The sequence below is a fragment of the Amblyomma mixtum genome, chromosome 7 (genome assembly GCF_055824585.1).
Source record: "Amblyomma mixtum isolate Tamu chromosome 7, ASM5582458v1, whole genome shotgun sequence".
NCBI classification, from domain to species: Eukaryota; Metazoa; Arthropoda; class Arachnida; order Ixodida; family Ixodidae; genus Amblyomma; species Amblyomma mixtum.
Genome location: NC_143018.1, coordinates 60,532,463 through 60,547,281, shown reverse-complemented (window position 1 = coordinate 60,547,281; position 14,819 = coordinate 60,532,463). Strand labels below are relative to the sequence as shown.

Sequence of the window (14,819 nt, the reverse complement as noted above, 5' to 3'; positions counted from 1 at the left end):
GTGCAGTCAAAGTAGCTCCACATAGCAGAATCTTTTAACCTTGTCAATCACACAGTTTCGATCCCTATTCTGGCCACTGTCCGGTGAGAAGTTTCTGGCAGTTAACAAAAGTGCCCCTGGTGAGAACTGGTGCGCAAGAGATATTTATGAATTTTGCAGCAGAAGCACCTGTATAAGCCAGAATAAAATAACCTTGCCGGGTCTCGATAATCACAAACTGAACAAGGGAGGGAAAACGTCAGAGTGCTTGCCAACGTTTTGACAAGAGGGCTTGTCTTCGTCTTGTCTTGACTCGTATTTGCCAGGTCTCGTGCAATAGCTACCAAGCCTTTCATTGTTATTTTATGAAACAGGAAAGCACTGTATGTCATACAGTGGAAGTTGGATGCATTGTGCCTGTCAAACACGAATGTGCCGTAATTTCACAGGAAGCCCATTATGCCTCTACGCATTATACAGTCTGTCATATGAGATTCCAAGGTCTCCCTTAGCAGGCCTTTCACTTTTTCGCTTCGTGCATGTCCTGAACAATGAGCACGGCATGCAAGTGAGAGCTCCATCAGCAGCATGCATTGGGGGGACGCCATAGTAAAGACCTGATTGTCACTCAAGTTCATGATACAACACTGGTTAAAAAATAAAACTTGAAAATTATTTCTTACATCCAAGTCATCACCCTGGTGTTCCATAGCCTTCGTGTAGAACAATTATGTTAATATCAGCTCATATTAATGCTTATCGTAATACCTGATTGCCTTCCTCATCCAAATGATGATGGCACCCAGCTGTGTTGGAACAGCGTATATACACGCACTCAATATAAGGACATGTACATATATAGTCTCGACTTGTGCTTAAAGAGTGCCTTCTCCTCCTTCCCAATTGTTTAGAACTGTAATAACTAATATCCGTCCCTTTCCACTTCTCTCTCTCCTTGCAGGAGGCCGAGCTGAAAAGGCAATGTGGCCGCGCCAGCGCTTCGCAGACCGTTTCACTTGCTCTTCTGCTCGCCGCCGTACTTCTCGCGAAATCCTCGTCCTGCCTTTGGGGGTGACCGGGAACTCAAGTCGTCGATGCCGCTGCCGTAACCGCTTTCTGACACACGTACCCAATGACAAGCTTCCATGTCAGTACCAGCCGCACAGCGCAGCTGCAGACCGAACGCAAGCGGACCTAGCTGCAGTAACACAACACAGAAGGCCACGCTGTGCAGACGATGATGATGCCGCTGCTACCGTCTGTGTTCGCGAGTGTGTGTGAGTGCCCCGGGACAGCTCCTGTCAGTCTGTTCCTTGAGCGAGCGTTTGTTTCTTTCTCGACCGCTCGTCCATCCAACCACATGCGATGGCGACGGTTCTATGACAGCGACTCTTGCGTCACGTGCCTCTTTCTACAGCGATTTGTCGTCGTGGCCACCGCACATTGCATCACACATGCTGAGACGCACAAGCCCTTCCCTCCGCTTTGTTTTTAACATGTCACAAACGGGCGGGAAATTTTGAAAAGCAAATTGGTCCATCTTGTTCGTGACTGTGCTTCTTGGTCGCCACGCTGCCGTGATGGCTACTTCAAGAACTCCTTCCGACCCAATTTAGGGAAGCACACTGCTTGGAGTACTTAGAGGTGCTGCCATACGACTGCTAATAATAGCTGCAAACTGTCAACTGGCCTTCTTGCACTTGCTGGATATCAAGATGGATCATCTGAGTGATCATCTGAGGTGTGGTACCTGGACAGCAAGGAGAGACAGATAAAAGTGGATTGGCATTGGTGTCAATGTGGCTGCTTGCGACAACAAATGCGAATCAATAAGAAAATTGCCTCACATTATTGCAATGGAATTATTTCCCATATTGGTAGAAGCAGTCAAAAAATAATGAAGGCTGCCACGTGCAATGGTGAATTATACACTAGGCTAAAGATAAGTGGAGAGTCTAGACAAGGCATATCACCAGCTGTTCAGCTAATGCAAGCAAAATGCCCTAGCCTTTCATGCGTGGTGTGTTTCCTTAAAAAATCAAAACCGCTTCCCCGTGGAAGCCATGAACACGGTTGCTTTTATTCACTGTTTCCATCGAGTCTGGCTTCGCAAGGATTTAAGTCAAGGAAGTGGACTTCATTCTGTGCTCTCCAGTCTCCAGCGCCCTCTGACCTCGTTTCAGTCGGAAAAGACTCAGGACGACTTGAAATTCTACGTCCGGCTTGCTGATACATCTTTGTTTCCTTATGTGTGGCTGTGGGTGCCCACACGCAAGTGAAGCAAGGATGCTCCCAGTCATGACTGCCTTTATGCCAGCATGGGAGTTCTCACGCTCTATCCTTTCCTGTGTCTGCCACATTGTCGCATGTGAAGCAATGTGAATTCTGTTTGACAGCGTGTGTTCTCTGGGCTGACTTGTTGTAGTACATTTGACTACCCCTACTTTTGCCTTCTTTTATGTCTCTTGCTGCATCTGGGTCGCAGAGACGAAGCAATGAGCAGGTATACATGACGTTGTATGTTTAGAGCCCATTTCAACCACTTTCGCCAACTTTCAATCAGCAACGACCACATTCTTTAGAATAAACCTCGTAACGCTGTCTACTGCCCTTGCCGAAGGAAAATGTATGGTTTTGATAGGAAGTGCTCCTCACTCATGGCTGTGAACTTGCTGTAAATGCCATAATTCATGAGAATCTATTAATGTCACAGTTTTTGCACTGGTCTGTGCAAGGGAATGATCAGCTGGGCTTGAATGCTGGCAAAAAGGAAGCATGAAATTCTGCTCCACAAACCAGCACTGCAAGCTTCCATTTAAATTAAAAGCATGCCAATTTTTTTTTGTTACCAAGGGCACATGCAAGGCAGATTTTCTAACAGGACCAGGCCAAGCACTGCGATACAATGCCTCTAGGCACCTTGTAAGTCATCCCTGAAATATGATATTTACGCATAGTGCCAATGCAGCACTGTGATTCTCTGTGTTGCACAAATGATAATAATTATAAGTTGAGGGACTGTAGCTGTAATAAGTTTCTCTTCAATGTCGCCTACCTGTTAATTTTGGAATAAGTTGAAGTGACTGACAACTGACCAAAATGCATCATGAGATTATGGTGGAAAAGAAAAGATCTTGCCTCATATTTTTCAGAATCGAGAACTGCAATATCGAAGAAACGATGATTTCTATATTTAAATTGGTATTGGAAAATTGTATAAACAAACTGATGGGGCATCCTGTGATGAAACCTTGCCATTATCAGTGTGTCCCAGCATATGACCTCATCTGAGCAAAATGTTGCTGATTTGTTTTTAAGTGCATAGCATTTTTTTATTTCAGGATTGTTCATTATATTTTACTGTAGTTTACACTCCATTCAATGTGGCCTTCAATGAACAGCAACGCTACCTTTGCATCACCGATGAAGTGTTTTCAGCTTTTGTCACTAGATGGCGCCACTGTGTTGTGAAGTTCTCTGAACGGTAACCACAGTCCACTAACACTTTCGTCGACGTGGCGTACGTCAGCGTTTAGTAACAGCTCTGTGGGAACTGAAATTGGCGCTACTTTATACTAAATTTGTATAATTCATTTCTGGCGGCTGGGGCCATACGTTAGTTTTTAGTTCGTCATTTTTTTCTGCCCCCAATCGCCATCGCGTTCACTCATCACCGTTTCCTGCATCGCGATACATACAAACAAGCAAAAAATCTTGATGAAAATCTTCTGGGGTCTTTCTAACAAAACAACTGCAAAAACTAGCTTCGTAGACAGTAAATGTCCCATTGCGCCGAAAAAAATGGGGCACTCAACACTCAGTTGCCAGTCCTTCTAACTGCATTCAAGACTGAAGCCATAAAGCAGCCCTTACACATTATCACTCAGCCTGTGTGTAGTTGGCAATTATGTCAAAACAGGAGTCAGTTTCCATGGAACCAACAAAATTAGGCAGCGCCTACTTGCTAAAAATTTTACACATTGTGTTCTTAATGCCGAATGCTTAACACTGCATTCTTATAGCGTAGCCTGATCTCTTTACTTTTACTGTACACAGACCATAAAATTTAGTGTTGGTCAAATCCGGAAAGATTCCTGAGAGTTCTCAATACTGTAAAGAAGGGTTACCATGGCCTAACACTTTCAACTTCTTTGTCTCTTTTGGTGCTACAAAGGCTTCAACCTTGATCTCTTGCTAACACTCCTGTAGTTAGAATCTGTAACGGACGAATGAGCTTCGCAAGATATCTTTTGGATTGCCTCCCTGTTTCGCTTCAAATCTGTTGCGTCTGGTGCAGGAGAACTAGCTGGAGCCATCCCACCTTTTAGAAAGGAGGCTAAGGATTAAAACCAAACTTTGCAACATTCGTCCCAAAATTTTGAGAAGAAGCGACAGCCATGCTTTTCGCCACCGCCCAACTCCCATATTGCCTTTCTGCCCATGGCAACAGCGTTGGATGTGTTGGACTATAAGCACGGACATCGGATGCGGCAAAGAACTCTCATCATGTCAAGACGTATTGACAGTACTTCTTTTTGTTCCCTCTTCAATATTTGTGCGCGTGATTGTGTGTTGTTGGCTGATTGTGTGCGTGCATTTCTACATGTTCTTCTGGAATCTAAGGTCTTCGAAGCGCATCTGTCTATGCGTTGTTGCGACCTGCCTCTTCGACGTGTGCATCAACATCAGAGAGGACTGGAACAGTTCTTGCTCAAAACGAATGTGCAAGTCGTGATAGCGTCTTTTTTTCTTCCCTGTGCGTGCTTAACTTCTAATATTTTCAAACAGGTTTTGTGCAGTAAGAAATCTTAGGCACAGGACACTGAGCTGCGCAAGTGTTGTGCACTAAACTAGCTATAATCTTGGCGCGGACCCGTTCAATAGTGCACGTCTGCCTCTGATCGAACGCAAGTATCGGGGGAGGCAGGAAGGACCGGTATAACTTCGATGTGCCGGATATGGTATTGTCTAGTCACCTATAACAAGTTGCCTGTTAGTTTTGTTTGAACCTATACTTCCTTTTCGCTCTTTAGCATTTCTGCAACACTTCTATAGGCAACTAGTAGCGGTATTACTGATGGTTCGCCAGCGACGTATGGACACACGGAACTACTTAACTGAATGACCAAATTTGTCTGACCATAAAGAAATAGAGGACTATCTTGTGGTGCTGTGATGTAGATGTACACAACCTCATGAATACTTCCACGCATTTTGTGATTCAGAGCGCTGACAAGGTACGGGCCCGCTACATCAAGATTGTTTTGCATTCGTATTCGAATGGCGCAGTTGGCAGATAGCGTGCCCTGGAATTGATTGGACTTTTGTAAATACCAGAGTGGATGGACTATTGAAGCGAAGCCACCAAGACTAAAAGATACTCGATCGCGGTCGCTGTACATGCGCCAGACTGAGACGCCTCAACTTTCGGGCCCAAAATGGTGTGAATGTGGACGGTTACCACGACCAGGCATCAACAAAAAAATGTGTCCGATTCTGGATTAACTGCGTACTGTTGTATGACCTTTACAACACTTTATTTCGCGTAAACAGCTATAGCATATAATTTGGTCTTTAAAATTTATCGTTGCATTAACATAATGGTGAAATTTTAAATGCAAAATATTTTGGGAATTCTTAGTATGGTCCTTGAGTAGGAAATGTGTCTAATTTTTTTTCCTGTAAGGGGCGTTGGAAATAAATCGTTTGGATTATTGGTGATTGTTCTTGAGAGCCACAAGAGTAGAGTATTTTAATATTACTGGTCTGTTATTATCATTTTTTAAAAGCAGACTGAGCAGAAGTCTTAGTAGAGAATGATTTTTTCTGAATGGAACTATACATATCTTCGTTGGCTTAGATGCTGTTCGCGGGTAATCGTAACGTACATGGCCATCAAGAAATAAGTGCGTCGTGTAGGATGCTATTGCACGCGCAAATTGCGTGTACTGAATAGAAAAAATACTCCGCTTTAAGCCTCGACGCACGAGGCTGTCCATACTTAAAGTCCGGCCCTTGTCAAGTTTTCGCACCTTGTATACTTGGGCGCTATTGGAGCTTTTGAAGGAACGAACCGACCGTACCGTTACACTTGGATGTTTGTGTGTGATGCTGCGAGCGGAACACACCTCGACAGCGTTGTCGGTTGTTTCTCTCAATTTCCCCCTTTTTCTCCTGCTACCCCCCCCCCCCCCCCCCCCCTTTTGCGCATGCGCATACTTCGTCACTGAAGTGCGGCAGCATATGTGCTCACTCTATGTGGATAGCATATGCGGGTCGCGGTTTCAGGTTTGTATGTATACAGGCGCAACGTACCACTCTAAAAGAGAACGAGTTAGTGCGTGTCGCTGTGGGCATGTCGCCATCCCTAGACGCGCCACACAGTTTCGACACCAGCCGGCTTATCTGAAGGGAGAACGCTTAAGAGACGAGAACTTTTAGCTGGTGTCAACTTTTGTTGGCACCGCACGCAGCTGTTATCGCGAGGTGGAAACCACTCACCCCGTCAACCTCGAAAGAACCGATTTTCGGGGCATTCTGCGGCCGCGTAATCCGTTACCGACGTAGTACTTTTCCCATGCTTCTCTTGAACAGCTTCCATCAATATACTGAGCGTTTTAACTTCGGTCGATGGGTCAGCCATCCGGGGGACTCTTATGGCGGAAGTCTCATTACCGAGGCGGACACCAGGTGGCACTGCAGTCGCTCTGTAATTAACTCGTTCCTTTGTTTGATGTTCATTTATATGTTAAGTTAACGCAGCCGGTTGTGGTATAGATGTTTTGTATCTACACCAGCGTTCTCATGATGGCTGCCGCATCGTCAGAGAGGTAAAATGGTTTATTGCTCGTCGCGTGTTGCCATTCAAGGAAGCAATCTGTCGTCTTCAGGTTGTTTACAGTAACCAGATCGAACTGATATGCTGACGTTGCCGTCTAGTAATTCTGAATATTGCCATGACTGGCTGGAATTAATATACTGGCTGAAAGGCATGATTAGCGGTGCCCCTGGACCCTCTTTATTACTTGCAAATGATCATCCGTTTCCAGGCGCAATCGATTTTTTGTTTAAAAAAAAATCGCAGCCACCATTTCGTTCACTTTGCTGGGAACCCAGGATTTGTGTAACCCAGCTCCGCATGTCTATATGATCAAACGCTGGATGCAAGAGAAAAAAAAAATGACCACTTTTCGACATCGCCGACATTGTATACGTGCAAAAAAAAAAAAGATTTTTCACCCTGCGTATATTCCTCTTGTGTAGCGTGCAACGAGGCATTGTGCGGGAAATTTCTTTTGAGCGCTATCCGCTGTACTTCCCCTCATTTTCTTTTGTAGGCTTTAACAACCCTACACTCTCAAAGGTAAAAAAAAAAGGCAGATGACGTCAAACTGCTTTTCCATGTCTCTCTCTTCTTTTTTTTCCTTTTTCCTGTCTGTTAATTCCGTGTTCTGCTGACAAAACACTCCGCACGGAAGCACTGTACATACGCGAGCCAAGGCTGTTTTTTGTACAAAAGACGAAGAAAGTCTTTTTGAGCGTGGTATGCATGGCTGTACTCAGCGGTTGACTGGCGGAGTTCTTGTTCCGATTTTTCCTGTTCGTTTAAACACCGTCTGCTCTTGATTTTTTGTTGCTTTCAAGATTTTTCCCATCAGCAGTTTTGGACGGCACAAATGAAAGCATGTTCGTTTCTATTTTTTTCGCAAAGCCTGACCGGATGTATGTGCCGATGAGTGCAATATGCTGAGACTGCCTGGTACTTCTTTTTTTTTTTTCTTGCGGTGCAATTAAAGCGACACGTATGTGGTTTTCAAGCTTGGGTGTCCGCGTCCCTTTATTTGAGCCATACCTACACACAGCAATATTCTTTCAACATTGGTGCGCGAAACGGAAATTGGGTAGACGTGGCAATCGAAGAGGAAGCAAACGGTATTTTCTGTATAGTTTCGGATTTCACCTTAATATGTGGCTTTCTCTTTTAGGAAAAGTGTTCGATGAACGGCTGCTTCTGTGATTTCTTCGTTTCATCGATCGCCAAACTGTGTTGCCAGTAGACCCGCACGTAGCAAAATTGTGTGCGTAGTTTTTTGTATCTGTTGGCTAACGCGCCCAAAACTAAGCGTGGCTCTATGAATCGAAAGTGCAAAAATAGCGTGGTAGTCCCTTGACATAGATACAAGAAGCAAGCGACACGTGAGTGAATTCAGAATCACAGGAAAGCGGATTATTAATGGCGGTGGCAGGTTTCTAGGTTGTCCGCGCAGAGTTATCGTGGAAACGTACAGAGCTCCAAAATTGGTACGTTGTATTAGTAGCGATCAGATATCACGGCAGAAGATGATATGAGCCAAGCTGGCAGGGAAAATATCGCACAGAGTTTCCCTCGAGGATGCATGGTGCTGTTTGGTCTACAAGTGGTCACATACCGTAACAACAGTCGGTTGCCGTAAATACACCGTATCTTGCATATCCAAGGATGGTGGCACGTTGTATTTGAAGTGGTCACACACCGCACGAACAAATAGTATGATGGGACTTCTAAATCGAAGAATTGAATATAAAACTTCCTTTCCCCACAGCAACAGATCGCCCTCGCCGCGATGTCAGGGTAAACGTACAGGAAGAAGTAGTCACGTGTCACAAAAGATGGTCTGCACCTCGCTGGGGAAGGGAGCTTGCATAGTCCATACCCTAAGGATGGTGGCGCGTTTTAGAGGTGGTTACATATAGCAGTACGCAGCGGGGAAGATGGTGGTTTGGCAGCGTGTCTAGATGTCCGCACCGCGCTGACAGGGAGAAAAAAAAACTGCATTCTGCTCAGTCAACGAAAACAGAATGAAAAGCGAAAGCGCGAAATACTTTGAGGGAAAGAAGAAATGCACCCTGCGTGGAAGTTTAATTGGGGCCAAAGAACAGCCCTCTATCAAAAAGCTTTTTTTTTTCGTTATTAATAAGGTCTGAATTGTCGAATTGAGAAGCCGGTTTCGTGAGTGTGGAGGCCGGGAATACATGTTAGTTGCCGAGTGGATAAGTTGTGCTATAAACATCTGAACAGTCGCTGCGTTTGACAGAGTTCACGACTTGGAGCGGCCAAACCTTGTGGCCAGCTTTAACGTCATGGACGTGACGAGGTATAGCCACGCTTTCCAGTCAGGTATAGCCGGTTACAGCTCAGGAATGAAGCGGCGGATACCCCTAAAGGAGGCCCCCCAACCAATGGCGTCGACAGATTTTCAGGAGGCCGCGGTTAATCCGACGACGTCGTGGTTATAATTACCTCTTATCTACAACCATCTGCGATGCCACCCTAGCAAGTACAAAGGCATTAATCACGATATCATCAGAATGGGTTGAAGCCGTTGGCTATAGAGGGCCTCCTTTGAGGGGCACCTGCCGCTCCGCTCTTGAGCTTTATCCGACTATAGAGCATGATCTATGTTAATAGTACCGCGGCTCAGATTTCGGTGAAACCGAGGTGGCTGAAATTAACCGGAGCCCTTCAATGCGGCGTCCCTCATAGCCTGAGTCGCTTTGGGACGGTAAACCCCACAAAGCCATACTGTCTATAGACTATGAAGAGACAAAAGCGAATATCTGTAGGAGGGAAATAGATTTTATAAGAAAACATTAGATCATTTTTTTGTAAGGGAAGACACTGGAGAACGCAAGAGAAGACGTGAGGTGGAGTCGCCTTCTGTTTGTCCTATTAAAGGGACACTAAAAGGAAATATCGAACTAAGCAAAGCGGATATATTATTCCTCAATAACACTCCGAAAGTCTCTTTCCGCGCGGAAAGGTGGTGTGTTGCTCGGGAAACTGCAAATGAAAGTCCCCAGAATCCTTCCACGTTCAAAGCGCACGCGAGAAATTAACTGTCGTGACGTCATTTCTATGACGCATTTGCCATGGAGCTGTCCGATATGTCAGAGCGGACACTTTCCAAGACCGAAAGCGTGGCCACAAACCGAAACTGGCTCTAGTCTAGCGAGCCGGAGTACCCGTGTTCGAACCCGTCCGCGGCGCCGGGTTTCGATGGAGGCGAAACGCAAAGGCATCCGTGTGCTGTGCGACGTCACGTTAAAGACCCCCGGGTGGTCGAAATTATCCCGGAGGCCTCCACTTCGGCACGTCTTTCTCTCTCTCTTCTTTCACTCCCACCTTCCTCCCTTCCCTTACGGCGCGGTTCAGGTGTCCACCGAGATATGCGAGATAGATACTGGGCCATTTCCTTTCCTCAACAACCAACCAACCAAGTCCGCTGGTTTCGTGATCGGTCTAGTCGAATCGTCACGGCGGCAAGGTGCAAGTGCAGGCCTCCTCATTGCGGGCCTCACCGAAACATAAATGCTCTGCGCGTGGCCTCCACGATCGGCTCCGGCGGCGCGCTCTGCTCTATCACGGAGGCCACGCTCTGCGCTATATCTCCTGTGTCGGCGCTTCGCGCGCGTGAAGGTATCGAGGGCAGCCGCAGACTTCAGAACAAACTGCTGATCGCGCTTCACCTCTGCATCGGTGATTACAATGCGAGCGCGTGGTCTTCGGTGCGTTGTGTACTATCGTGAAGTGCACACGTAAGCTTCGAGGGGGATCCTTAAAAGCATGCGACCAGCAGTCGCGTTCTAACTTATTCCACTGAACACCATATATATGAGGGGGCAAATGTACGCGCATTACTAACTAAACGGGACACTGTGCTGTCAATTATCGCATGTTTGTTGATAAACTACCCAGTAAGTACAATCGCAGACGTCCCTTGTGATTGACCGTGCTGTAGTCGTTAAGATTTGTACAGTCGTGAATCGCTTCCTGGGGTTTTAAGGCAAAGACCCGGAAACAACTTCGTCCTAAATTTTCACCGAGTTTTGTTTCCGTGTTCATTTTATCCTTTTGTGTCAGCATTGGCGCTTTTTCTTTTACTTCCTCTCCTCACTGTTAGCTGCGAACTAAACGGCACCAATAATAGCGCGGTCGTCTGACAATTTGCCGTTTGTCCCTCTGTCCTTGACCAGCGATCAGCCATGCATGCACGCTTTGTCGGCAAGAGGAGGACGACCTGTAAATGGAAACGAATCGGGGCAAATTACGCCCAACTTTAGTATGCCGCCTGCATGGCGGCCATGGCTGTCTGCAGGGAATGCAAGGATGATCTAGACGTCTCTGAGAGGTTTTTGGTTTGCTGGGACGCATCCTCTGGATGAACGTCTTTCTCGCGGAAGTGCTTGTACTCTTAATTCGGCTGCAAATTGCATCTTTATGCTACAGCTTCGCCGTTGAGAACGAGCACTCGACTGAAAGGTGCTAAAATCCTGCTTTGCGTGCCGGCGCCTCGAATACTGTGTGCATGATGACCATGATACTTTTTTCTTTAATGCGCCAAATGAGAGGTGATGGTGCTAACGTGTTGTACATGCCAGATATTCTTCACCGCATCTCAAAGCATATTCTCATTTCCACTGGGTGAAAAACACAAAAGACGTGCGCTCCCAATCACGCTTCAGACGTTGACGACGTTATGCATGCGCGTGTCTGCACGAGTGCCTACTAAAAAAAAAGGAAAGAAACAAAAACATTGCAATTTCACAACGCCTGGCTCTCGCACAAAAATTCAGGGGGCACTTTGGCTCTCTAAAGCACTGCAAGGCGAAAGCTTTTCCTTGCGTACTGGATTGAATTGACTTTTTTAACTTTTTCTTTTTATTTTTGTTAATTAAAAAAATTTCCTGTTCTTTTTTATCTTTTTTGGTGTTTTCTTATTTTTCCGTCAGGGAAGGCAGGAAGATGCGAGTGAACGACGACACCGTATTAAACAGATCCGGCTTTGTCAAGTCCAAATCTTCGAGCTGGCATGGCGGAGTGGTTAGTGTGCTCGTCTCGCACTCCGGAGCCCCTGGTTCGATTTCCCAACTCGACCAATTTCCTACTCGGTGTTATTTATTTATTTTACTTGGAGCATCCCTATACCATCCCTTTAATTGGTTGCATGGTTACTAGCCAAAGTACAATTTGCCCCATTTGTAATTCGCGCACTGTGACGTCACAACCATTTCGACCAATTGAAAAGCGTGACATTTCTGTCGACAACTCCTGCTTACAACGATGAGGCATTAAAGGCTTCCGCCTTAAAAAGAAGCCGATTCGAAGGGTGAAGTGAGGCGGAAAAGGCTCTACCGACCGCCTAGCAAGAATCCGGTTTAGAGCTTGCGGTTCTGCACTTGCTGCGTACTGCGGTCAAACTCAGCTTGAGTGCCCAGGATGCGAAGCGAAAGATTCAACGCTCGTGCTTGCGTCTATAGCAGGATACAACTGAAAAAAAAAAAAACAGCAGTTGCTAACACTGGGCCGCGGTCCTCGGCGTCTTGCATTACTCCGCCGGCCAATCGCAACAGTTAACGAAATAAGCTTTTAAATGTTCGACTATATCAAACAATCCACCTATCAAAAATCTAGAGCTCATAATCTTTTTCTTGCGATAAGATTCTTGTTTAAGTAACAAGAAACATTTAAGCAGCGGACTACTTTTTCGTCGTGGTGCAATTCTGTGCGCGGAGGCTGTATATGGGCGGAGCTTCACTATAGCCTTTCTCTCCGACGTCTCTTTTGCGGTGCTTTAATTGCAGGACTCAGTACATTCTTTACCAGGCTTGTCGCTCTGTTTTTCTTGTATTTAGACGGTTACTGCCTAATAACGGCGAAATTGTGTGCTCTGAGAAAGCGTATAAATACGTCACCTCCAGCAGATGTACGAATCCCAGGTGGGGGCGGCATTGGTAGTTAGCTTTAGCGCAATTTTGCGGCTTATTAACTTGGTTTTCAGTAAAAACGACATATTTTCTACGTGACGATAACCTGTCAGTGTTCCCCTTTAGTGTCCGTTTAATTTTTTCAGACAACCGATACGCCTGCAGCGTCACTGATGTCGGACATTTTAAAGGGAGCAGGATGCGTTGTTGGGCAAGTTGGTTCATATTGCTTTAGAAAGATGGGATGCGCACATGAGACAATCACAAGAAAGAAGACGGGACGGGATTGCGCCCGTCGCGTCTTCTTTCTTGTGAATGTTCCATGTGCGCATTCCATCTTTCTAAAGCATTTTAAAGGGAGTAATTTTTTTGAGCAAGTTTGTGTTATGGTTGGTTGGTTTATGGGGTTTAACGTCCCAAAGCGACTCAGGCTACGAGAGACGCCGTAGTGGAGGGCTCCGGGAATTTCGACCACCTGTGGTTCTTTAACGTGCACTGACATCGCACAGTACACGGGTCTCCAGAATTTCTCCTCCAAAGAAATTCAACCGCCGCGGCCGTGAGTTTGTGTTATATTTCGCCAGAAATATTTCCCCGATTCATCCGCTAATTCATGCAATTTTCTGAAAAGGGTGGACTATTCCCTTTTTTCTTTTGGCCCAATTTTGGACGAAAGTTTCCTGAAAAAAAAGGAAAAATTTCTCCAACGGTACATTCTGAAAGAGGCTGTTATACAGCGAGAAGTCCAGCGACGCTGTCGTCCTAATAGTTTTTTTTTTGCATTTATCAATTTTCCGGAGCAGAACAGAGCGGCGCCGCCGCGGTGGCTCAGTGGTTATGGTGCTCGGCTGCTGACCCGAAAGACGCGGGTTCGAACCCGGCCGTGGCGGTTGAATTTCTTTGGAGGAGAAATTCGAGGCCCGTGTGCTGTGCGATGTCAGCGCACGTCAAAGATCCCCAGGTGGTCGAAATTTCCGGAGCCCTCCACTTCGGCGTCTCTCATAGCCTTAGTCGCTTTGGGACGTTAAACCCCATAAACCAAACCAAACCAGAACAGAGCGGCGCGACGCACGGGACAGTGCTTGAAATATGTTTGTAATGTTGTTTTATAGTTATGATTCATACATTACAACAAAGTTTGCAAGACTATAAAACGATGTTCATTTTGAACGTTAAATTAATGTTTGTGACCAAACATATGAATTTATTTGTTAATTTTTAACTCCATATTATATATCGGTCAGCATTAGAATAATGTTTACTGCGAATGCTAATTTAATGTCTTTAATGTAACATACACCGTTAAATGGAAATTTTTAACATTATTGTAATTTTGTAATGTAACGTACAACATTACTACAACTTACGCAACATTTTTATAACATCATTTTTATGCGCTGTGCTACCCGAGTTTCCAACCCACCTGTCACGTACCTCCCATTAGTGTGCCGCGCGTAAGCATACTGTTTCGACCTACATCGAGTCGTCCCGCTGAACTGCCTACACAAAGTTCGCTGTACGCCACCGGAAGCCTGTATTCAGTGGGGCATAAGCGCTCCAGCTGGTCTGTCACTGCGCCATGGAGGAAGAAAAACTAGGAGGGACCATGACGTCACAATCTTGAAGCCTAGTCATAAAAAATATAATGGAAAGCATCATGGGAAATAGGCCCTCACGTGACAAGGCAGTGGTAGCTCTTAGCTGGATTTCGGTTTCGGTTTCGCTCTCTCGCTGTACGAGCAACTAGGCGACCATCTGCTTGCGTTCACTGACGGCTCCGTGGTGAGCGCAAACTGCTCGCTCGCCGCAGCGGCCACCATCCCCGAGCGACGCGTGCGCTGACTGCGGCGCAGTGGAGACACTTGGAGCACATGCTCCTTCGCTGTGCCGCTTCTGCAGTGCCGCGTCGCGAGATTCTCGCGGCCTGCAGGGCGCTGGGAATCATCCCGGACAGTCTCGAAGCGCTCCTGTGGCCGCGCGGCACTGCGCGCACCCGTGATATTCTAGCCTCTATACCCGTGACAGAACAGTGGTGAGCCTCTGTGCGTTCATCGAACAGGCGGGCTTGACTTCCCGCTCGCTCTTCGCCAGGTAGT

General features: G+C 46.2%; 1 protein-coding gene across 1 annotated transcript in view; it reads left to right on the top strand.

Moving 5' to 3' along the window:
- Positions 1-7,797, top strand: part of LOC149336230 (voltage-dependent calcium channel subunit alpha-2/delta-3-like) — a 168,980-nt gene extending 161,183 nt beyond the window's left edge. The window contains exon 37 of the mRNA XM_089552755.1: positions 941-7,797. Within this exon, the coding sequence (XP_089408881.1) occupies positions 941-1,054 (114 nt within the window). The 3' untranslated portion in view covers positions 1,055-7,797. The remainder of the gene's footprint in view (positions 1-940) is intronic.
- The last annotated feature ends 7,022 nt before the right edge of the window (positions 7,798-14,819 follow it).